Consider the following 24,951-nt stretch of genomic DNA (forward strand, 5'->3'; position numbering starts at 1 on the left):
CTTCCATTCCTAGAATTATATCTATCCATTCTCTTCTGACCTGTGGTGCTCATTTTCTTTGTTATAAGCTTATATAATTCTCTAATTTCAAAATACTACAAGTATAGATTAGTGCTTTTAAATATTAAGTTAAAGTTAATAGATATGTTGGGGTATCTATTGCGGAAAAAGTTTTGTGTGTGCGTGTGTGTGTACCATGTAAATATATAAATAGGTGTGTACATAACAATTCTGAGCACATAAAAGGGTTTCAATATATGCTCTTTGTATGATGTTGAATATGAAGTTTTGTATAACCCTAATGAATAAATTTAAATGAATAACATGGTAATGCTTGACATTATTACCTTACATAATTAGACTGTTAATTTTTTTCTGGTGTTAAATATGGCTTTAAATATACTACACTTTCTTCTTTATGTTTTAGAACATTATTATGGCTAGACTGGATAAAAGACGCAAAGGAGTTTTTGGACCACCTATGGGAAAGAAGTGTATAATTTTTATAGATGACATGAATATGCCTGCACTGGAGAAATATGGAGCTCAACCTCCTATTGAATTATTACGACAATTTTTTGACTGTGGGAATTGGTAAGTGTTTACCTGAAGTCTTAAGTAGCCATATTGAAGTAACTTCTTTTTCTCTTTTTCTGTTTTTATTTTTTCACATCAAAATAATGCATTTTTGCAAATTACTTAATGGGAGAAAATGGTTGTTCAGATTTTCTTATATGGAAAGTTTTGGAATACCTTCCTATACTTTTTTATATCATGGAAGAATAATCCACAAATATTTTTATTTAATAATATATTAGTTTTTGCCCTTTTAAGCGACTACTTTCAGTTATTAAAAATAACTTACCAATTATATCTTTTACTATCACCCAGCACTGAAAATTTATGGATAGACTCTAACCTAAGTAACCATAACCAGCACCCTATGTTTCCACCATTTTAAATTCCTTATATTATCTATGATTATTTGGGACTACCATATCTTTGAGATGGCTTGATTTTGACAGCAATTTCATGAATAACTCTTCCACTCCTTCCACCTTATTTTACAATAATATGATTAGTTTCTAACACATATGACATTGTATATTTTAGTTAGGATTAATAATTCTGCATTTCCTCTTATTAAAATATTTCCCTAATCCCTAATATGCTATGATTTTTATCTCAAGGCAAAGATAGATTACTTATGAAACTAAATCATATTTTGGGATTATATATTTTTTGTTATTGCATATCCTGGAATCTTGCTTTCAGGTGATAACCACTGTTAATAGTGTATTCTCTATTCTTCCAAGGTTATTTTTCTATATAAATATATTTTTATTTTAAAAAAGACCCATGTTGCACATAATGTTTTATAACTTATTTGCACTTAACATATTTAATTATATTATTTATATGTTTCATTCACCTATCCATATTATTGGGCTTCCCTAGTAGCTCAGATGGTAAAGCATCTGCCTGCAATGCAGGAGACCCGGGTTCAATCCCTGGGTTGGGAAGATCCCCTGAAGAAGGAAATGGCAACCCACTCCAGCATTCTTGCCTGGAGAATTCCATGGACAGAGGAGCCTGGAGGCCTATGCTTTGCTGCTGCTACTGCTGCTAAGTTGCTTCAGTCATGTCCGACTCTGTGCAACCCCATAGATGGCAGCCCACCAGGCTCCCCCGTCCCTGGGATTCTCCAGGCAAGAATACTGGAGTGGGTTGCCATTTCCTTCTCCAATGCATGAAAGTGAAACGTGAAAGTGAAGTCACTCAGTCGTGTCCGACTCTTAGCGACCCCATGGACTACAGCCCACCAGGCTCCTCCGTCCATTGGATTTTCCAGTCAAGAGTACTGGAGTGGGGTGCCATTGCCTTCTCCGGGCCTATGCTTTTTGGGGTCACAAAGAGTCAGACACAACTGAGAAACTAACACACACACACAAGTATCCATATTATTTGTCTATCTCATTTATTTTATTGGCTTTTGATATTATTTAGTTTTGTGAATCTTATATAATTTATTTAACCAGTCCCTTATTGACAGTTATTAGAGTTGCCAAAAACCAGGTCATATTTTCATACTTTCTATGGTGCTTTTAGACTAAAGACTGGCTGTATAGATTTCTCCCACCATCACCCCTCTTTGCTGCAAGAACTTCAATGTTAAAGGACTTTATGATCTATTTGAAATAGGCACCTTTTCATTCTGAGCAGTTCGAACTAAACTGAGTCATTTTTATACCCTTTTTTATATTCCCTAATGGGTATCTTTTTATGTAACAAGAATGTATAGGTTCTCTTTATATATCCTTCTGTGCTCTGAAGGTAAGATTTGAGATGAGAAAAAGAAATCAGAACTTAGCTGTAAGTAGAGTAAGTAAGTAGCTTATTGTCTAAATAAGGACATTTCTGAGAGAAAAGGCAAGCTGTTAATAGTTACTACAAGACAGGCACAAACCAGAATTTTCTAAGACAAAGTGGGACATATAGTCATCTTGCCTATAACCAAGATTGATCTCTCATCCATACTTCTGGATTTGGAGTGTAAGACACAAAGCAGAGAGTTAAATGGAAAGAAGAATTGGAAAAAAGAAAGGCAAGAACAAGAGTAAGGGACATTCTAGACATCCAGAATCTGGACAGCATTATCAGTGTCAGTGAAAGGAAAAGCAGAGTGCTGCTTTAAAACAAGTTTTCTCCACAGATTATTGGTTGCCTGAGGTGGGGCAGAGCAAAATAGGTAAAGGGGGTCAAGTAAGTCAGGGGGCTGCAATGTACATCATGTTGACTATAGTTTAATAAAACTGTATCACATATTTGAAAATAGCTCAGAGGATGAATCCTGAAAGTTATCACAAGAAAAAAAAATTTGTAGCTGTATCTGGTGACAGATGTTAACTGAACTTATTGTGGTGAACATCTTGCAATATATGCAAGTATCAAATCATTATGTAGTACACGGAAATTATACCTCAATTAAAAAAAGAAGTAAAAATTATAAGAATCCTTAAAAAAAAACTTCTCTTTTACTCCAAGTAATATCTAATCTTCTTCCTTTTAGAAAAGCTAAAATCAGATAAAGTTTCAAAGGAGCTCTACTTTTCAGTCCATCTTGTTGGCTTTATTACTGACTGTTTTGGGATTTTTATGTGCTTTCAAGGTATGACCTGAAGGACACAAGTAAAATCGCATTGGTTGACATACAGCTGATTGCTGCCATGGGCCCTCCAGGTGGTGGAAGAAATCCAGTTACTCCCCGTTTTATTCGGCATTTCAACATCTGCACCATTAATACTTTCAGTGATGAAACTATGGTCCGAATCTTCTCATCAATTGTAGCATTCTACCTTAGGACTCATGACTTTCCTCCTGAATACTTTTTAGTTGGGAACCAGATTGTCAGTGGGACCATGGAGGTGAGCAAAGAATGCAGAACAAAGTCTTTAATATTACATATATCTGCATTTGATCCTTCGGTTTTTGTATTTTTTTCTTCTTTTCCCCCATAGCCATCTACTTTTTGTCTTCACTGTCAGAGAAGCTGTGAGGAAGGTTTGAAAACAGGAAGATTGTAGGCTTTGAAATTGGGGAATCTAGCTGGATTTGAGTCTTGACTGCTATTTGTTAGCTATCTAGCCTTGTGCAAGCAACTTAACCGTAGTTTTTTGATCACTAAAATGGGAGCTAATATCTATTTCACAAAGGTTGTTATAAGGAAATCATCCAGAACCAGTATCTGCCACGTTGTAGGTGTTGTCTTAATTGTTGGGTTCCTACTCTGCTGCTGCTACTGCTAAGTCACTTCAGTCGTATCCAACTCTGTGCGACCCCATAGACGGCAGCCCACCAGGCTCCCCCGTCCCTGGGATTCTCCAGGCAAGAACACTGGAGTGGGTTGCCATTTCCTTCTCCAATGCATGAACGTGAAAAGTGAAAGTGAAGTCGCTCAGTCGTGTCCGACCCTCAGCGACCGCATGGACTGCAGCCTACCAGGCTCCTCCATCCATGGGATTTTCCAGGCAAGAGTACTGGAGTGGGGTGCCATTGCCTTCTCTGTGGGTTCCTACTCTAGTTAAATTTCCCTTCTCTCTCTCTCTTTCTTCATGTTTATGTAAAAAAAAAAAAAAGAAACTTTAGCAGCTTATGACTATCTTATTTTTGCCAGACTGCATAACTTAGCTGTGGAAGTGAAAAAAAAAGGTGGGACACAAGGGTGGGACTAGAAAACAAGACTGTCCTATGGCCAAAGAGTAGCCCTTAATGTACTCAATGTGTGTTACCTGCCTCTGCTCAGAGACCAGAGCCAGCCTCATAGCCAATGGTAAAAGGGGGGAAAAATGTATTTAAGGTAGTTTAGTAAGAGTCGGACACGACTGAGCAACTTCACTTTCACTTTTCACGTTCATGCTTTGGAGAAGGAAATGGCAACCCACTCCAGTGTTCTTGCCTGGAGAATCCCAGGGACGGGGGAGCCTGGTGGGCTGCTGTCCATAGGGTCGCACAGAATCGGACACGACTAAAGTGACTTAGCAGCAGCAGCAGCAGCAGTGATAATCTCATTGAACTAGGCTTTCTGGAGGTTGAGATCACTGCAACCAGAAGCAAAAAGCCCCCGAGAATCATTCCATCAGTTCCAAAAGCATTGGGTCTTTCTAAAGTTCTTTTGCCCCTGTTCTGGTGGAATAGTGTGTTGTTAAAATAGAGAAACTAAAATAGCAAAGAGATAGTCTGTTGTAATTACTATACTTATTCTGATACAGAAAAGTGCTTCTCTTTATAAAATATATTTGTATTTCTATTTATAAAATATGATATTTTTATTATGTATTTATATATCCTGGAAAGAAAAGGGAGTTGGTTAGGCAGAATAGAATACAGAAAGGATACTCTGGGTTTTTTTTTTTTTCTGTCTTTGATACACTTGATAATACCTATTGTGTGTGGAGATTAGGGGCAGATGAATTAGAGAAGATATAAATTAAATAAATTTATAAATTAAAAATTTATTTGGATCTTTTTCTATATTATCAAAGGTTTAATTTATCTTTCTTCAAGAGAATAAGCTTAATGAATTCAGCATGTAGTAAAAATATACTTCATTTTGATATTATAGCCAATTAAGATAGAAGGAAGAGAAGGGAGAGAGAAAACAAAAGAGAGAAGGGAAGGGAGAGAATATGTTGATTTGATGTCAGTGGTGGTCAAAGAAAATTGTTTCATCATCTTCATTTCAAATGCTTCAGAATACATTGTCTGATTTCACTTTCTATTGAAGTTTTTGTTCACTGTTTAATCCCAGGTCATTCACCTTTAAGTGGAACAACTATAATTACTGGGAAATAAAACCATTGTCACTTTTTGGGCATGGATGGAATCAGATGATATTAAGTTCCCTCAACTTAATAATTCCTGGTCAAGTTCTGTAAAGCAAAATAGATATGTGCCATGCTAGACTCAGAGCTATACAATTTTCCAAGCCAATATACTCTGATAGGATAAATAAAATATTTTATATAATATACTCTTTGTTACAGCATATTATATTGTTGTTGACTTTATAGTACCGTGTTGTTGGCTTTGCTGATTATAAGCATTTGACTTTTTGCTTTGTTGATTTTTTCATATTCAGATATATAAACAATCCATGGAAAATCTTTTGCCCACTCCCACAAAATCTCATTACACTTTCAACTTGCGGGATTTTTCACGTGTCATCCAGGGCTGTTTGCTCATTGAAAGAGATGCTGTGGAGGGCAAGCACACGATGATCCGTCTGTTTGTGCATGAGGTTCTCCGAGTGTTTTATGATCGCCTCATTAACGACAGTGACCGATTCTGGCTGTTCACTTTAACCAAAAATGTTGTAAAGGACCATTTTAAAGAATCATTTGATAGTATCTTTTCCCATTTGAGGAAGGGGAATGCACCAGTGAGTATATTTAGTGTTTAAAAACAAGTTAAAACAGTCTAATAGCGGGAATTATTACAGTCAACTTATCTTTAAAAGAATGCTGTTACTCCTTTATGATCATATTTTTTTTAACTTTCCTCATAGATCGATATTTAGCTTGAGAAGATTTGATTTCAGAATAGTTATATATATAACATAGAAGTTATATATTAGGGATTGAATGATAATAGTAGATATAAGGTGCTTAGCATGGTGACTGTCCCTTAGTAACTACTCACTAAGTGGGTGCTTAGAATGACTTTTCCAGCTTCCAGTGGTAGGGGGAGGGGGAAACTTCTATGACAGAAGAAAGGCTCTTTTCATTTCCTCAGGGTATAATGTAGTTTCAGGTGTTAATTATACAACTATATTAGTTATTACCCGGATGTTTAAAAGAATTGTTTATTTTATAAAAAATTTTAACTTTTGTAATTCATTGATTTCCATTTTATAGATATCTGAAGAGGAGCTAAGAAATCTCATGTTTGGTGACTATTTGAATCCTGACCTTGAAGGAGATGACAGAGTTTATATTGAAATTCCAAATATTCATCATTTTAGTGATGTTGTGGACCAATGTTTAGATGAGTATAATCAAACTCACAAAACAAGAATGAATCTTGTCATTTTTAGGTACCTGTATTTGGTGTTGATGCATAAAATTCCTGTTTGTAAAATTTTATTGTGAAATGTTTAGAATGTAAAAAAAGATTTTTTAAATTTGAATTTATTTGAATATTTATTTAAATTAATTTATTTGAAATATCTAGCAATTTATTTGAAATCTCTTGTGTAGCCAACCCTCCCTCACTGCATTCCCATTGTTCCTTGCAGGGGTAAAAAGAAACTCATGTGTTTCTTTAGATTTTTACTACATGTGTGTGTTCCTAAGGCTTCCCAGGTTGCTCAGTGGTAAAGAATCCACCTACCAATGCAGGAAGCACAAGTTCAATCCCTGGGTTGGGAAGGTCCCCTGGAGGAGGAAATGGCAACCCTCTCCAGTATTCTTGCCTGGGGAATCCCATGGACAGAGGAGCCTGGTAGGCTACAGTAGCCCATGGAGTCACAAAGAGTCGGACAGTTAGTGACTGAGCATGCCCACATGTATGTTCCTAAACATACAGGCAGTCTTATTTTGCATGTTTAAAAATCATATAAGTGGTATCATACTGTGCATATTCCTTTGCAAGTTGGTTTATTCCAGACCGTGAAATTCACAAAAAACAAAGTTTTACTACTGTATTGCATTCCACTGTATAATTTTAACACAGTGGAATCATTCTTCTGAGATAGACTTCTGTTTCAGATACTAAGTACTGTAAACTAGGTAACTTCTAGTTTTTGTAATTATGAAAAAGGTTTGAATATTCATGTCTCCTTGGTTACATGTGTAAGGATTTCTCTAAGCTATATTCTTAGAAGTGGAATTATTATGTCATGATATGTTAGCATCTTCTACTTTACAAAGTTTTGCCAAAGTCTCTTCAGAAATGATCATTGTTTTTAAGAACTCCCATTGTTTCTCACCCTTGCCAACACTTAGGATTGCCAGATTTGGTTAGTTTTGTCAGTATCACACTGTCTTTAGTTTTAATTTCCCTGATTACTAGTGTGGATACCTTTCCTGAATGTATTATTTTGTATATAACTGACTTTCTAGTTCTCACATAGAAATCCTAGTATTAAAATGTTGAATACACTTTTTCTTTTTCTTTTATCATGCTTATGATATCTTAGCTCTCTGACCAGGGATTGAACCCTGGCCCTTGGCAGTGAAAGTCCAGAGTCCTAACTAGTGGACCACCAGGGAATTTCTGAAGAAATCTTTTAAATAAAAATAATATACTCCAGTACAAATAGTTAACAATTTCATTTTATTTTTGTAACTTACATATATTACATTTCCTGAATTTGTACTTCAAATAGTTTTCCATTACATCAAATGGTCGAATTGTAACTGCATTTGAAATATCACACTTATTCATGATTACCTCTTTAAAATTGAGATAGTAACATATGGGACAGCAAAGTCCATCCTTCTAGGAAAGTAAAGCAATCAGATCAGATCAGTCGCTCAGTCGTGTCCAACTCTTTGTGACCCCATGAATCGCAGCACGCCAGACCTCCCTGTCCATCACCAACTCCCGGAGTTCACTCAGACTCACGTCCATCGAGTCAGTGATGCCATCCAGCCATCTCATCCTCTGTCGTCCCCTTCTCCTCCTGCCCCCAATCCCTCCCAGCATCAGAGTCTTTTCCAATGAGTCAACTCTTAATAAACATTTACATTCATATTTTGAAGTATAATAATATGTATATATCATAGGTATGTATTGGAACATTTATCACGAATATGTCGGATTCTGAAGCAGTCTGGTGGAAATGCTTTGCTTGTCGGACTTGGAGGAAGTGGTCGTCAATCTTTAACTCGTCTGGCTACATCTATGGCAAAAATGCAGATTTTCCAACCAGAAATTTCAAAGAGTTATGGTATGAATGAGTGGAGAGAGGACCTGAAGGTAAAATCATGAGGAAATCTAGTGTCTAAAATAACATCTGTGCATTCTTTTATCTGTAAAGAGAGAGCCAACCTGTATAGCTAGCTGTGTGCTGAATGCAATGGTGATAATAATACTATCCCTAGGCAGTTACTGCATGTGCTGAGCACTGTTTGAAGTGCTTTACATATGTGCTTTCTTTCTACAAGTATGACAATTCAGTGTAGCAGGTATGGTTGTCTCTGTGTTTTACTGATAGGGAAACTGAAGTTGAGAACAGGTATGCACAGCAGAGTGGGATTTATAACTTAAGTCTTATCCACTGCGTTCTTACCATGCTGCTGCTGATTCTATCTTTAATCTAGTTCAGAAAGGCCTTATTTCAGACAAATGTGTTTTTTCAGTAGACTGTTAGATATAAACCTCAGTGGTGATGATGATGTCATCAAAGTTGTCAAATCTTCATAGTTTCTTTAGAGATGTGCTGCTCTTCCAGTAACCAATAGAATAGTGGAGGGCATACCTGGGGCTTCATACACACGGGCCTGTGGTTCTGCTGGCCCTGGAAGAGAGATGACCCAAAGTGGAAAAAAACGAGAGACTTTGCTGGACTTTTTAAACTTTTTCTGACCTTCATGTACTAAATAAGTCTACATCTTAAAAGTGAGTGTGGAGAACTGGCTTTTATATCTCCATTCTTAGATGGACAGATTCTTTCTCTTTTCAGATCCATCTTAGTTCCTGAAGTGAGACTGTGAATGGGCCCTCTTAAATCATAAGCCCACCTCTGAATCAATGACTGTGCCTTGGGGCTTGGAAAACTGGCCAGTTGGAGTCTCCCACTGGAGGGATGGGTAAAATGGAGGCCCAGATCGACAGTGCCACCAGAATGGGAGAAGTGAAAGTGAAAGTTGCTTAGTCATGTCTGAATCTTTTTGACCCCATGGACTGTAGTCCATGGTACTCTCCAGGCCAGAATACTGGAGTGGGTAGCTGTTCCCTTCTCCAGGGGATCTTCCCAACCCAGGGATCGAACCCAGGTCTCCTGCATTGCAGGTGGATTCTTTACCAGCTGAGCCACAAGGGAAGCCCCAGTGGGAGAGGTACTACTCTAAAATTGAGGTTTTTTTTTTAATCCAAAACATATTTTTTGAGATGGTTTCCCGTTCATCTTGATACAGGGTACTTTTAGTGCTGCTTCCGTTTGAAAGAGCATCCTTCTGTAAGCCTTGCTTTTCCTCCTGTAGGGTGGCAGAGGACAGTAGAGCAGCAAACACACAAAACTACTGTTGTGCATGGCTAAAGACGGTGGTGATCTTATAGCAACCGGGGCATTTTGCATCCATGAAATAGGAATTGGGGCTCTGCACCAGGTGCTTCTTCTTGTGTTTCCTCTTCTTTTCTGGAGAGGGATGAAGAAGATCCTTTGCGAGACGCATGTTCTCGTGAGGAGGTTGTCACCACCAGAAAGGGCGAGATGTTGTTATCAAAAGAAAGTAAAGGGGGAGGAAAGCAAAAACACAAAACAAAACAGATTTCCACCAGATTCTGATTCTAAGTACATTTTTATTTTAAGGCCCTTTTAAGGAATGTGGGCATGAAGGGCCAGAAGACAGTCTTTCTAATCACGGACACTCAGATTAAAGAGGAAGCTTTTCTAGAGGATATCGACAGTGTGCTGAATACTGGAGAAGTACCTAATATTTTTGCAGCAGATGAAAAACAAGAAGTGATGGAGGTAAATGCTTTCAAGGGAGTGCTGCTCCCAACTCAGAAATGTTACCTTGAAACTCTTCTGTTCTTCAGTATAAATATGGCTTGTGCAGACAATTTTGGTAATCAAAAACCTAATGTATGTTTTATTTTAATACTTTTTTTGGTGAATTTTAAATAGTTATAACTGTAGAAGTATAGTTATGAGACAGAATTTTAATTATTTTAACCCAGCTTTTTCCATAATGATGACAGTGTTTGATCCATTTGATCTTATTTAGCATGTTTTATGAATGGTTAGAGATTTAAAATCATGTCTTTTTTCCTTACCTGGAGAATAGGTGCTTTACACTGCTGTGTCAGTTTCTGCTGTACAGCAAAGTCAATCAGCCATACATATACATATATTCCCTCTTTTTTGAATTTCCTTATGTAAGTCATCTCAGAGCATGGAGTAGAGTTCCCTGTGCTATACAGTAGGTTCTCATTGTACAGAGTAGTGTGTATATGTCAAAAAATAAAAATAATGTCTTATGGTTACAGTGATATGAGAAAATATAACTTTAAAACACTACTTGATTCACTTTTATAGTTTGCCACTAGTTAGTAAAATTTTCAGTTTAATAAAACTACTTGTATTGATTCTGGTACATCTGGGAATCATGCTTTGTGATTTAGTTGACAAAGAAAGAAATACATTTTTGATGCACCCCTACTTCAGATGTCCTGACCTTCAACCACCATTTCTCAGATCTTCCCATACAAGATTTCAGCTAGTAGTTTCCCCTTTCCTGTTATCATAACTACTTTTACCCACAGAATACATCACTCATACCAGGATGCTTCATTCCAGCCTCCAGTGATAGCATCTGGAGTAAAATGGACCCCCTTTGGTAGTTCAAGCACCCTGCTTTTCTCATCTATGGAATGAAAGTATTATATACACAAAATAGTTCCTCCTGTACAGCATCATCAAATGAAATAAGGTAGTTATGGAATGTCAGGCACTTAGAAAGCCCTTAGTAAATGTGATGCACCACCAATTCATGGCCTGGAGTGGGGAAGAAGAAAGGAAAAAAAAAAAAATCCAAGTTCTCTATTTGTATCTGGGTAGCATCAAGGTTGTGGCTAAAAGTTCCTAAGAATGGTGATTCTCCTAATCCATAGGAAAAATATATTCCCTACACTCCTTTCCAGGGAATGAGACCCTTTTGGGAATGGGATTTTCTAAACTTTGCAAGGCTTTTCCGCTCACTTTAGTGGTTGTTTATCTTTTTCCTCTCATCACTTTGCTACAAAGCTTTTTCATGGCTTTACTATTTTATGGTATGATCCAAGAATAGCCTGAAGAACTTATTTCCTTCATATTCCATCCAAACCTAGGAACACCATATCAATTTATCCACAAGGAAATAGCCATGGTCAGAACTCACATGTACCAAAGTGCATCCTTTTATTTTATTTTTTTGCTTGCTTTATACCAATATTTAAAAATATAAAAGATATATAAGATAAGTTATATTAATTTCTTTGCATACCCTGCACTTTGAAGACCAGGTCTTGGACTTTGCTTATTTCATTCATCTGACACAGATCACTGATAACTGATCTATAGAGCTTGGGCCTGGTCCTGCCTCCTGTTCACCTCTTATAGACTCAGCACAGTCTCTGATGTCAGCATTACAATTGCAGCTTCAGCCTTCCATTTCCAGGCTACTTTTCCACTGTTCTGTTCACACTCCTTGCAGAATTAAATTGCTGCAAAGTTTGTCTCAATTTTGCAGTGACTTATTTACCATATTTAGTGATATTTTCTCAGTTCTCTTTTAAAATTATCATTCATCTCTGAAATAACTCATCATTCCTCTTTTAAAATATGTTTTTCTTTGACTGCTGTGAAAGTTCCCTCAGTTTGTTTCCTAACTCCTTCAATATCTACTCTTTTTCTTGCTCCCAGAATCAGTTGTGCTCCCAATGTATTAGTATTTCTATGTGCATGTAGATGTTACTCCCTACTTCTACTCTAGAAGCATTGACCTTTGTTATTGTTGTTGTTTAGTTGCTGAGTCGTGTCCAACTCTTTGTGACCCCATAAACTATAGCCTACCAGGCTCCTCTGTCCATGGGATTTCCCAGGCAAGAATACTGGAGTGGGTTGTCATTTCATCCTTCAGGAGATCTTCCTGACCCAGAGGTTGAGCCCGCATCTCCTGCATCAGCATGTGGACTCTTTACCAGTGAGCCATAAGGGAAGATCACGTTAACTATTATTTCTGTGTAAATAATGCCTGTATTTATATCAATATCTTGGCCCTTTCTTGAACTCTTTTTCTACAGTTACAACCATGTAGCTGTATATACCATGTAGTTTTCTATATCTGAATGTCCCCCTGTTAACTCAAGAGTTAATGGAGGTAGACAACCTGAACATAATTTCACAGATTGACACTGATCATAATAATCTTAATCTGAGAATTACTGTCAGGATGAATAAACAAAGTTGATTTACAGTTTCCCATAGATCTATATCTGTCACATATCTAGAGTAGAGAGGTCATCTAGAAATAAATTCACTATCATCACATTGGAAATTGTATGATCATTGTGATCACTTCCTAAATTTGCTATTGAAAAAAATGTAAATCTACCTTTTACAATTTTATTTTCTTGTAAAAATCTGTTTATAAGATAATTTATTGAGTATGAAACCTTTTCTACTTTGAAGGAGAAAGTTAGGATATTAAAAAGCTGAAAAGTACTTACCTATGAGACAAGAACTGTTTTAAGTGTTCACATGTAATAACTCTTTGATCACTCAACAACCCCTTGATATATTGATAAGTGCTCTTGCCCCCATTTTATGGATAAGGAAACTAAGTAACAGAGAGATTCAGTAACTTGCCTCAAGGTCACATAGATAATCAGCTGCAGGCTGGAATTTGAATTCAAGAAGTTTGATTCTAAAGCCATTATGCCAGACCTCACGTAAGAAGCCTTTTTCATATAGAGATATTAATAGGTTGGCCAAAAAGTTCATTTGGGTTTTTTGTACACTGTTATGGAAAAGCCTGAAAGAACGTTTGGTCAATCCAACATAAGGAAAAAAATTAGAAGTAATGTATAATCTCATTGGGCTTCACTGGTGGCTAAAGAATTGGTAAAGAGTCCACCTACCAATGAAGGATATGCATTGGGTTCAATACCTGGGTTGGGAAGATCCCCTGGAGAAGGGAAAGGTTACCCACTCCAGTATTCTCCTCTGGAGAATTCCACAGACAGAGGAACCTTGCAGGCACAGTCCATGGGGTCACAAAGAGTCATACATGACTGAGTGAAATAATCTCATTACCAAACTCTATTATCATTTCAAAAAATACAAACATTATAAGAATAAAGTCAGATAGTTCAAACAGCGGAAGAATGTCCAAAATGAAAAAAATGATATAAGCCAAGAAGAGTATACAAAATAAACATGAAATCCCCTCTTTCCTTCTCCTTTAAGTCCATCTCACCCAAAGGAACCACTGTTAATAGTTCTTTGTGTTTGCTTCCATAAAAAAAGTGTATGTTTACACATATGCACCTATGTATTTTTTAATTTAACAAAAAGGATCATATTATGCATACTCTTGCACAATTTGACCTTGCATTTATTTTTTCTTGCCTATCTTGCCATAGCACATGTTGATGCATCTCATTATCTTTAACAGTTGTTTAAAATTACAGTGTATGGATGTTTTATAATGTTTTTAACTGGATGCTTTAGTTGTTTCAATTTTTTCCTCTTAAAACCAGTGTTGAATTATATAGTGTCCCGTATGTTTATCTTGGTGAACTTTTTGTGACTATTTTTATAAGTTAAATCTTTGACAGATACTTATTTTTAAACTATAGAATTATGGAATTGAAAGTAGTCTTCTAAGTGCAGACTATATCAAAGCCATTATGTTGATATAAAAACAAAAATTTTAAGATATTTATAAGAGGAGTAATACAAATTCTTAATATTTTAATATCTACTAATCTTTTTATCAGCTTACGTGTTTCTATTTACGAGGCTTTTTCTGGTATTCCCTAGGGTGTTCGTCCTGTGGCTCAGGCTGGCAATAAACACGGTGAACTCAGTCCCTTAGCCCTGTTTGCTTTCTTTGTGAATCGCTGCAAAGAAAATCTTCATGTTGTAGTGGCCTTTAGCCCCATTGGAGATGCCTTCCGAAATCGCTTGAGGCAGTTCCCATCCCTCATCAATTGCTGTACCATTGACTGGTTTCAGGTTTGTAATTTGCAGTGTGTGTGTGTGTGTGTGTGTGTGTGTGTTAATTGCTCAGTTATATCTGACTCTTTGCAACCCCATGGGTGGTATCCCACCAGGCTCCTCTGTACATGTGATTCTCCAGGCAAGAATACTGGAGTGGGTTGCCATTCCCTTCTCCAGGGGCTCTTCCCAACCCAGGAATCAAACCTGGGTGTTGGTGCATTGCAGGCAGATTCTTTACCATCTGGGCCATCAGGGATAATTAAATCTTTTGGACTCTTACAAAAATCTTACTCAACTTCTATTAATATGCATGTATCAAGTGCTTTTTGGTTACTCACTCTAATGGTAGCACCAGGGACTTGGAAGACTCCATCATCCCCAAAATGATCTCATATACTAGACTGGAAGACAAAAAAGACAGCTAGCAAATGAGCAGTCAGTTACATAAATGAGCCATAGTCTCGATGTGCAAAGGTGTGCTTATTAAGACAGTGTCTCTCTGAAGCATGATAATGAATCCATTACATAGAGGAGGGTTCTATAAGGAACCAGTAGAATGTATCTTTTATATACATATATATATATATGTATGTATGTATGTACATGTATGCTGCTACTGCTCCTAAGTCGCTTCAGTCATGTCCGACTCTGTGCGACCCCATAGACGGCAGCCCACCAGGCTCCCCAGTCCCAGACAAGAACACTGGAGTGGGTTGCCATTTCCTTCTCCAATGCATGAAAGTGAAAAGTGAAGGTAAAGTTGCTCAATCATGTCTGACTCTTAGTGACCCCATGGACTGCAGCCTACCAGGCTCTTCTGTCCATGGGATTCTCCAGGCAAGAGTACTGGAGTGGGGTGCCATCGCCTTCTCCTGTGTATATATATATGTACATGTATACATATATATATATATACACATCCATAAGTATATGTATAGATATATTTAGAGATAGATATATCTTTATCTATTTATACATATATTTATTATAAGGAATTGGCTCACATCTTTATGAAGGCTGATGATTTTCAAGATTTGCATTTGGCAAGCTGGAGACCCATGAGAGCTGATGGTGTCATTCCAGTTTGAAAGCCAGCAGGCTTGAGACCTAGGAAAAGGTGTTCTGCTTGAACTCAAAGTCAGGAAAAAAACTAATGTCCTCACTCGAAGGCCATCATGCAGGAGGAATTCTCCTTTATTTGAGGGAGGTTCAGCCTTTTTGTTCTATTCAGGCCTTCAACTGATTGGATGAGGCCCACTTACATTAGGGAGAGCAATCTGCTTTATTCAGTCTATTCATTTAAATGTTGAACCCATCCAAAATGCACCTCACAGAAACAACTAGAATAATGTTGGACCAAATATATAGGCACACATAAAATTAACCATCATAAGAGGATAGCACATGCAGAGGTGCAACAGTGGGGAAAGTGTGGCTCATTTGGGCAAATAGTTAAATAGTTTGGTGTGGCTGACTGGCAGTGAGGGCAACAGGAGTTAAGTTGGAGCTTTGAGTGGGTGCCAGGCTATAAATGAATGTGTAAATATGTCTAGGAATTTGGTTTTATACCAAAGACATTTCAAGGCTATTAACATGTATATAGCTAATCTACATTTTAGGAATAACCCAAAACTCTTGGAAGCTTTATGGTGGATGATTTGGAATTGGGCAAAACAAGAGACAGGAAGACTAGCTGGGTGACAGTTTCAGTAATGCCAGCAGCGAATGATACAGGCTATCACCTCATTTAAACAGGGTAAATCATCACTGCCTGAGTAAAACCATTCAGTATTTATGTTTTTGAGAAGGGTAGCTCATGGTGCCTTCTATTTATTTGTTTTATGCCTAGTAAGGTTATGACCAACCTAGATAACATATTCAAAAGCAGACGCATTACTTTGCCAACAAAGGTCTGTCTAGTCAAGGCTATGGTTTTTCCAGTGGTCATGTATGGATGCAAGAGTTGGACTGTGAAGAAAGCTGAGTGCCAAAGTAATGATGCTTTTGAACTGTGGTGTTGGAGAAGACTCTTGAGAGTCCCTTGGACTTTAGGGAGATCCAACCAGTCCATTCTAAAGGAGTCAGACCTGGGTGTTCTTTGGAAGGAATGATGCTAAAGCTGAAACTCCAGTACTTTGGCCACCTCATGTGAAGAGTTGACTCATTGGAAAAGACTGATGCTGGAGGGATTGGGGGTAGGAGGAAAAGGGGACGACAGAGGATGAGATGGCTGGATGGCATCACCGACTTGATGGATGTGAGTTTGAGAGAACTCCGGGAGTTGGTGATGGACAGGGAGGCCTGGCATGCTGCGATTCATGGGGTTGCAAAGAGTCGGACACGACTGAACAACTGAACTGAACTGAATGTATTGTGGACTATAGCTTGACCCTGGATAGTTTCTTTTAAAACTAATTTTCTAATACTAATGCGTTTTGTTCTCTTTCATCTTTATCAATTGCATGTTTGAAAAACAGTAATTCTTCCCTTTTGAAGACTGTAGTGTGTTTCAGCTAGTGGGTGTTTTAGAATTTATATAACAATAAAAGTCATGTGAAACAGTTTTCCTTTATGCAAACTGTATCTTAATATTGCTTTCATTAAGTAGCCCCAAACCAAAACCAAACAAACAAAGCCTATCCAGTTAAAAGTTTTTCTTTTGTGAGATCTTATAAGTACAATCCTATTTCTGAATATGTTTTTTACAACCATGAGACTTTCTGTTCTATTATATGTGATTCATACTTATTGGGGGAAATTTAAGAAAGAAAGAACTAGGAGGTGCAAATAGATAAGGGAAGTTAAATGGATAACGAGAGGAACCGAGATTTTTACAGTGAAACAGTGGGGATACAGAAACTGTGTCGGGGCACTGATGGCATTTTTTGAGGCCTGAGTCTTTTAAGGATGGAAGTGAGTGTGAACTACTATGTGTCACATAGTCGAGAAGTCACTGACTTTTTGGATAGATTTCTGTTCTCTAAAATAGGGTGTAAACTTACCAGAGGTGCTGAAACAGTTCAGAAGATAAGAGTAGAATTTACTGAAATACTCACTTGTGTATGAAATATCTCATGTGAATTGACATTGCTTCTCTGGTGGTTCAGGTTGTAAATAATCTGCCTGCAATGCAGGACACCCAGGTTTGATCCCTGGGTTGGGAAGATCCCCTGGAGAAGGGAATGGCAACCCATTCCAGTTCTTGCCTGGAGAATTCCGTGGACAGAGAAGCCTGGCGGTCTATAGTCCATGGAGTTACAAAGAGCTGGACACAACTGAGCAGCTTGCACTTTTACTTTCACTTTCCCACTCAGTTTGTATATCAGATGGACAGATGTCATAGATAGTATGCAAGGGACCCTCAGGGATTCTTGCAATGAACTGAAAATTGAAGATGGACAATGCAGTTATAAGTGGACAGTAAAAAAAGTGTCATAAAACTAGCAAGAGCTAGCTCAAGCTCTGTGTCAGCTACATTTTAAGACCAAAAACAATGACAGTTTAACAAGATCTGGTGAGACATTGGTTAAAACCCTGGTGGCTCAGATCTACCTGCAGCGTGGGAGACCTGCCTTCAATCCCTGTGTCAGGAACATCCCCTGGAGAAGAAATGGCAACCCACTTCAGTATCCTTGCCTGGAAAATTCCATGGATGGAGGAGCCTGGCAGGCTATAGTCCATGGGGTTGCAAAGATTTGGACATGACTGGGTGACTTCACTTTCACTTGGAATATGGATTTGTATCAACTGTTGAAATAATAAAGGTTATTCCCAGGGTGTGTCATGACTTGCAGTGTTAGTTTATGATGTCATGGTTACCTCTCAACAGCCATTTTCTACCCACTTCATCTTTGCTGACAGAATGCTGATTTTGTTTCAGAAATTGCTACCCAAGTAGGCAAAGTCTAATAGGGATTCATTCCTGGTTGGCCTAAGTCAGCATTGGTGCTCTCACTCCTCTTATTGTTGACTGTTTTACATATGAGCCTTTTCGTGACGTGTTTCTTACCAGTGGATCTGGATTTAAAGTCTGCCAGGGAGCTTTGGGGAGAAGCTTTTCAGAATAAAAAGAGTTACATGATCAGAAAATGGTGCTTATCTTGACATTTTACAAAAATTCATTTATGTTAATAACAAATCTTTAAAGGCCATTTTTGGGTTTAAAAATATATTAGTACAGTAATACCATATGAATATAATTAATAAATATGTATATACTGGTAATGGGTGCTTAACACTTTTTTATAATAATTAATGGAGTATTTGATCAAAAAGCTTGAATTTTACTAGAGTAGAGGGCCAAACAGAATGGAAAAGACTAGAGATCTCTTCAAGAAAATTAGAGATACCAAGGGAACATTTCATGCAAAGATGGGCTCGATAAAGGATAGAAATGGTATGGACCTAACAGAAGCAGAAGATATTAAGAAGAGGTGGCAAAAATACACAGAAGAACTATACAAAAAATATCTTCACGACCCAGATAATCATGGTGGTGTGATCACTGACCTAGAGCCAGACAGCCTGGAATGTGAAGTCAAGTGGGCCTTAGAAAGCATCACTATGAACAAAGCTAGTGGAGGTGATGGAATTCCAGTTGAGCTATTCCAAATCCTGAAAGATGATGCTGTGAAAGTGCTGCACTCAATATGCCAGCAAATTTGGAAAACTCAGCAGTGGCCACAGGACTGGAAAAGTCAGTTTTCATTCCAATCCCAAAGAAAGGCAATGCCAAAGAATGCTCAAACTACCACACAATTGCACTCATCTCACATGCTAGTAAAGTCATGCTCAAAATTCTCCAAGCCAGGCTTCAGCAATATGTGAATCGTGAACTTCCTGATGATCAAGCTGGTTTTAGAAAGGCAGAGGAACCAGAGACCAAATTGCAACATCCGCTGGATCATGGATAAAGCAAGAGAGTTCCAGAAAAACATCTATTTCTGCTTTATTGACTATGCCAAAGCCTTTGACTGTGTGGATCACAATAAACTGTGGACAATTCTGAAAAAGATGGGAATACCAGACCACCTGACCTGCCTCTTGAGAAACCTATATGCAGGTCAGGAAGCAACAATTAGAACTGGACATAAAACAACAGACTGGTTCCAAATAGGAAAAGGAGTACATCAAGGCTGTATATTGTCACCCTGTTTATTTAACTTATATGCAGAGTACATCATGAGAAACGCTGGGCTGGAAGAAACACAAGCTGGAATCAAGATTGCCGGGAGAAATATCAATAACCTCAGATATGCAGATGACACTACCCTTATGGCAGAAAGTGAAGAGGAACTCAAAAGCCTCTTGATGAAAGTGAAAGAGGAGAGTGAAAAAGTTGGCTTAAAGCTTGACATTCAGAAAACTAAGATCATGGCATCTGGTCCCATCACTTCATGGGAAATAGATGGGGAAACAGTGGAAACAGTGTCAGACTTTATTTTTTGGGGCTCCAAAATCAAATTCTTTCTTCTTTATTATCCTCAGCATGTAGTTCCCATCTTCAGAGTCATCATATGGTGTAATGTAGCTGCTAGAACTCCAACTTTCACATCTGTGTTCCAGGCAAGAAGTAGAATAATAGAAAGTAGGGCACAAAGACCCATGCCAGCTCTGTGTAACTCTCTAGAGAGCTTTCTCTGATGTCCCCACCCAATAGATGCTCACATGTCATTATCCACTCTAAATTGCAAAGGAGTCTAGGAAATGTAGTATTATAGCTGGGGATATTGCTATCTAGAATAAAATTGGAGTCTTAAGGAAAGGGGGCTGATAGGTATTAAGAGGGCAACAAAGTAGCCTGTACCATTGTCATACTAAATTTGGGATGCCTACTAGACATCCAAGTGGAAGGGATAGGAAAATGGTACGATATATCTTTGATATGTAAAGTATTATTGATCTTTCCTATATTGAGTTATCTTTAATTTTAATGTATAAAATACTTATATCTTTCATAGATTTACTTGTGACCTTAGTCCCTCTAATTCTATTTTCCCTACTAAGATTTTAATTTTCTCAACCCCAAGTTCTTCTCTCATAGGAAGACAATTTATATAATTTGAGTGTGACTAATCATTTTAAATTTCACTTGTTTTTCTTTTTCGTATATTTAGCCATGGCCTGAAGATGCTCTTGAACGTGTAGCTGTGAAATTCTTAGAAACACTGGAGCTCACTGACGTTGAACGACGAGAGATAGTTCCAATCTGCAAACACTTTCACACTTCCATTATGGAACTTTCAGAAAGGTTAATATTAATAAATTTTAAAATGACAGTAATGCCTTATATGTTAAAGCATCTCTTTTAGGAGAAACTGCAAATTTTAGTAGGATTTCTAAGTCTTATAATTCTCTTTAATCATTTAATTAGTTATGGCTTTTAAGTTAGAAAGCTACTTGATCTAGGTTTAACAAAGAGCAGGGTATCTTAAGGGAAAGAATATAGCTGGATCTTAGAAATCACTAGAAGCAGGAGTTAGGAAGCCACCAGAAACCCAGAAATTCTTTTTCTCTATTTCTTATTCCTGTTTCTCTGTGGCATCTGCTTTCTAATCTTTTCTCTTTCAGGCTGAATTTTCTGCTTTCCAGTGTATATGGAGGAAAACTGTCAGCTTCTCAATTCTCAAGTTTTCTTCTTGCAATTCTAGCTGATTAGCTCTTTTCAGCTTTCTAGTCCGAGTTCATTCCAAAATGTGATTTAGCTTTCTTTGTGTCTAGTGCCCAGTCCTGGCCTGAACTGCTGTGTATAGTGTGGCAGGTTTCATAGAACAAGCATTGCTGCTGGGGCACTAGTTGGAAGTTCTTAGACAAGAAGGAAGATGGTTGGTAGGCTGTGGATACCTTAAAAGTACCAGTTTTACATCTATTCATCTTTATGTCATATGTGCTCATTGTATATTGCCTATCCAGAGTTTTACAGCCAGCTAGCATGTTTGGCTTGGGCAGGAACACCACGAAGCGGGCTCTAGTCTACATACTCAGCATGAAACATCATTGCATCCATTGTTTTTATGTGTATGAGTAGTAGTCTTATATTTCTGGCCGAGCTCCATTTAACCAACATGTGACACGCGTGCAAGGAATGACGACTTTTTCTTGCTGTCCTATTTGTAGTCCTCTTTCCTTGTGTGCAGTATCTTGGGTCTGCTACAGGATTAGACCCTCCTGGCATATGAAACATATAAAAAGGCCTCTATCGTTCTTGCTATAGTTCTCTCTTGAGACAAATCTTTGTTGATTTGTGCTTTTTTACTACATCATTGCTATTTGATACTAATATTTTGCAGACTAGAAATTAGGATGTGGTTCTGTGTAAAGTTAAGTACTCAGCAGCTTCTGAATAAAATCAACCTTTATTCTTAAACATTTGTTGTTAATGCTATGTTGAATTTACTTCTTACTTTGTAAAACCCATTATTTATAGTAATGCTGTCTGCCTCTCTTTTAGGTTCTTGCAAGAGTTAGGACGACATAACTATGTTACTGCTACTTCTTACCTTGAACTCATTGCCTCATTTCGACAACTGTTGACTAAGAGACGACAAGCTATAATGGAAGCAAAACAGCGCTATGTGAATGGACTTGACAAATTAGCTTTTGCTGAGTCTCAGGTAAATTTGAGGAGCTGCTCAAGTGGAAATATAAGAAATATAAGAGATACAATTTATTGAGAATACAGGTACTATGTTATGTACTTCATTTGCATTCCTCTAATTATTCCTCATGATAACTCCATAAGGTAGACGCTTTTATGATCCTCATATTACAGATGAGTAAAGTGAATTTTAGAATTTTAGAGAAGTTCATTCAGACTGCGCAGACTCAAATACATCCAGTTTTATTCTTAAGTTTTTGGCATTTGGAGAAAGTACAGTGTCAGGGTTGACTTTTTATTATAATAACTGGTTAAATATAAGACTTTTTTTCAAATGAGTCAAGTAATACTTATTAGCATTATTTCAACATAAGCAGTGGAGTGGGTGGTCTGAATGAATTGTACACCATACACATAATATAATAGGGATACCCAGAGCTGCTACCATTTTTCTATCTGACTTTTCTTCCATGACAACTGCATTCTTCCATTGCCCTGTCATACTCAAGAAAGATAAAGTCTTTTGTGAAGAAAACTGGCCACACTCTCATGGCTTTGTTTATCATGTAAAGAACTGGGAAAAAAGTTAAGCTTTTCTGGTCCTGATTTTAAGTTTCAGTTTTCTCTGCTTGGCTTCTATAGCTATTGTAGTTATGAAAACTAATGACAAATTGTCTATTTAGGTTGGTGAAATGAAAACAGAGCTTGTCCAATTGCAGCCCAAATTAGAGGAAGCAAAAGTTGAAAATGCAAATATGATGCAGGTAAAGTGTCCTGAATTTTTTAAAAATTGATGACAAAAGACAATTGAAATACATAAATTCAGCTTTGATAATAAGCCTTAATTCATTTGCGACAAGATCTTTGGGACGTTACTCTTTTCAGTTGATTCACTGGGTTCCTTGTGGGTTCTGTTGTTTTTGAAGAAAGATGAGAAGCCCATCGCTAAATTAGGTCACATATATTTACATTTCTCCTCATTTTATCCTTTAAAATTATATGTTTGGTGTCCTACTTTTCAAATATTCTTTTGTCTCTAGGATAGAGAAAACAATAGGATGTTTAAGCATGTTTAAGATGTCCTTATTTTTTTCTCTCTTTTGCTTAGCTTATCGAGATAGAATCTGCACAAGTGGAAGCAAAAAGGAAGTTTGTGAAATTTGATGAAGAGATAGCCAGTGGAAAAGCTGAGGAAGCCCAAACTCTGAAGAATGAATGTGAAAGTGATCTAGCTGAGGCAATTCCAGCCTTGGAAGCAGCCCTGTCTGCCCTGGATACACTAAAGGCAAGTGTTGGAATGAGCTTGTGTTTTATCAGTGACTGTAACTGTATAACAGACTTGGTTAATTCCATGTTGATCATTTTCATTGGGTGCTATTATATCGTTATCATCCAGTCAAATTAAATTTGACTCTTAACAATTCCTCTTTGATACATTGTTATCTTATGTTTTTGCTTTTGTATATTTATTTATAATTTTCATTCAGGATATTCCAGTGGGAATGGAACAATCTCCAAGAGGCCAAAGTGGTTCTGTACATGAGCCAGGAGGCATTTATTAAATAGAATATGGAGTCACCTCTCTACAGCCTTCTGGTCATGCATGTACAGAAAAACCTAAAGATCATTCCCAGTGTAGATGTGGGTTGCACCTGTCTGCATTAGACTGTTGCTTATTTCTCTTTACAGCATCTTTAGGCAAAACCAGAATAATCTCACCAAACAGATCAGAGAGATGAGCTTGTATTAGCTAGGGAGGCCAAGTGTAGTATGGGAGTTCAGGATATCCAGTCCCCACTCTATGCCTTTTTTCCTAATCAGTGCCCTGACTTTCATGTAAAATACCTGACAAAATGGTAAGCTCAACCTGTCAGTAGTTCAGCATCTTGCAGGATCACTGAAGTGATCTGATGGCAGAACCTAATGACCTCCTGCAGCTCCAGCTGCGTAGGAAGCTAAGATCTATTGTTAGCTTTCCAGCAATTGCAAGGGAAGTCAGAGGATATTGGAGAGGATAGTAAATAAATGGATCTATTGTGTCTGTCATAACAATATATGCCTTTTTAGAAAATTAACTTGGAGTTGGAAACTACCTCTTCTTTCATTTTTGGTGGGTAAAACTAATATGTAAGCAAATGTGGAATTAAGCCTTTATCTAAATTAGGGTTTTTAAGATGGATTCCATGTTTGGGCTTGGTATATCGTTGTATACAAATTTTGTGTATGTGTGCAAAAATATTTTATTAGAAATGTTCTTAGTTGACATCATATTCTCATAAGGATCTGTGAACTCTCAAACACTTGGGAAACATTAATTTACTGTGCTTCAATTTTTTGTTACCTTTTTTATAACCACACAGAGCAAAAAACAATTGTAGTTTCAGATGAAAATCAGTGCTGTTATTACTCTCCAACATTATAAAATAACTGTCATTATTTACAAATAGGCTGTCCTAAAGGCATCCTGTTTTCTTTTGATTTAGCCAGCTGACATTACGATTGTGAAGTCAATGAAGAATCCTCCATCTGGTGTTAAACTAGTTATGGCTGCTGTTTGTGTTATGAAAGATATAAAACCAGAAAAAATTTCAGATCCTTCAGGAACTGGAGGCAAGGTAATAACTAGACAGAGATTTATATCACATTCATGAATGTCCAGAACACTTTACAACAACTATTATCAAATTAAATGTCAATAGTACCCAGTCCAAGGAAGACACATTGTATATGTACTCCAGGGTAAAGTGAAGGCAGTATGCTGTGCTGTGTTGAGTCACTCAATCATGTCCGACTCTTTGCAACCCCATGGACTATAGACCACCAGGTTCCTCTGTCCGTGGGGATTCTCCAGGTAAGAATACTGGAGTGGGTTGCTTCTCCCTCCCCCAGGGGATCTTCCCAACCCAGGGATTGAACCCAGGTCTCC

The 24,951-nt window shown here is 37.5% G+C and overlaps 1 protein-coding gene and 1 pseudogene across 22 annotated transcripts in view; one reads left to right on the plus strand and one right to left on the minus strand.

The window, feature by feature from the left end:
* DNAH12 (dynein axonemal heavy chain 12) overlaps positions 1–24,951 on the plus strand; it is a 190,347-nt gene that overhangs the window by 109,270 nt on the left and 56,126 nt on the right. For 20 of the 22 annotated variants that reach the window (XM_025272195.3, XM_044934354.2, XM_044934364.2 and 17 more), the window contains 12 exons: positions 428–594; positions 3,170–3,425; positions 5,639–5,938; positions 6,414–6,592; positions 8,286–8,478; positions 10,034–10,195; positions 14,249–14,443; positions 20,545–20,678; positions 21,879–22,041; positions 22,709–22,789; positions 23,134–23,310; positions 24,509–24,640. In XM_025272195.3, the coding sequence (XP_025127980.3) occupies positions 428–594; positions 3,170–3,425; positions 5,639–5,938; positions 6,414–6,592; positions 8,286–8,478; positions 10,034–10,195; positions 14,249–14,443; positions 20,545–20,678; positions 21,879–22,041; positions 22,709–22,789; positions 23,134–23,310; positions 24,509–24,640 (2,139 nt within the window). Of the gene's footprint in view, positions 1–427; positions 595–3,169; positions 3,426–5,638; positions 5,939–6,413; positions 6,593–8,285; positions 8,479–10,033; positions 10,196–14,248; positions 14,444–20,544; positions 20,679–21,878; positions 22,042–22,708; positions 22,790–23,133; positions 23,311–24,508; positions 24,641–24,951 lie in introns of those variants that run through there. The other 2 variants (XM_044934365.2, XR_006547547.2) reach the window with 2 other exon arrangements.
* LOC112581133 lies at positions 9,646–9,896 on the minus strand (annotated as a pseudogene).

The sequence above is a fragment of the Bubalus bubalis genome, chromosome 21 (assembly GCF_019923935.1).
Source record: "Bubalus bubalis isolate 160015118507 breed Murrah chromosome 21, NDDB_SH_1, whole genome shotgun sequence".
Lineage (NCBI taxonomy): Eukaryota > Metazoa > Chordata > Mammalia > Artiodactyla > Bovidae > Bubalus > Bubalus bubalis.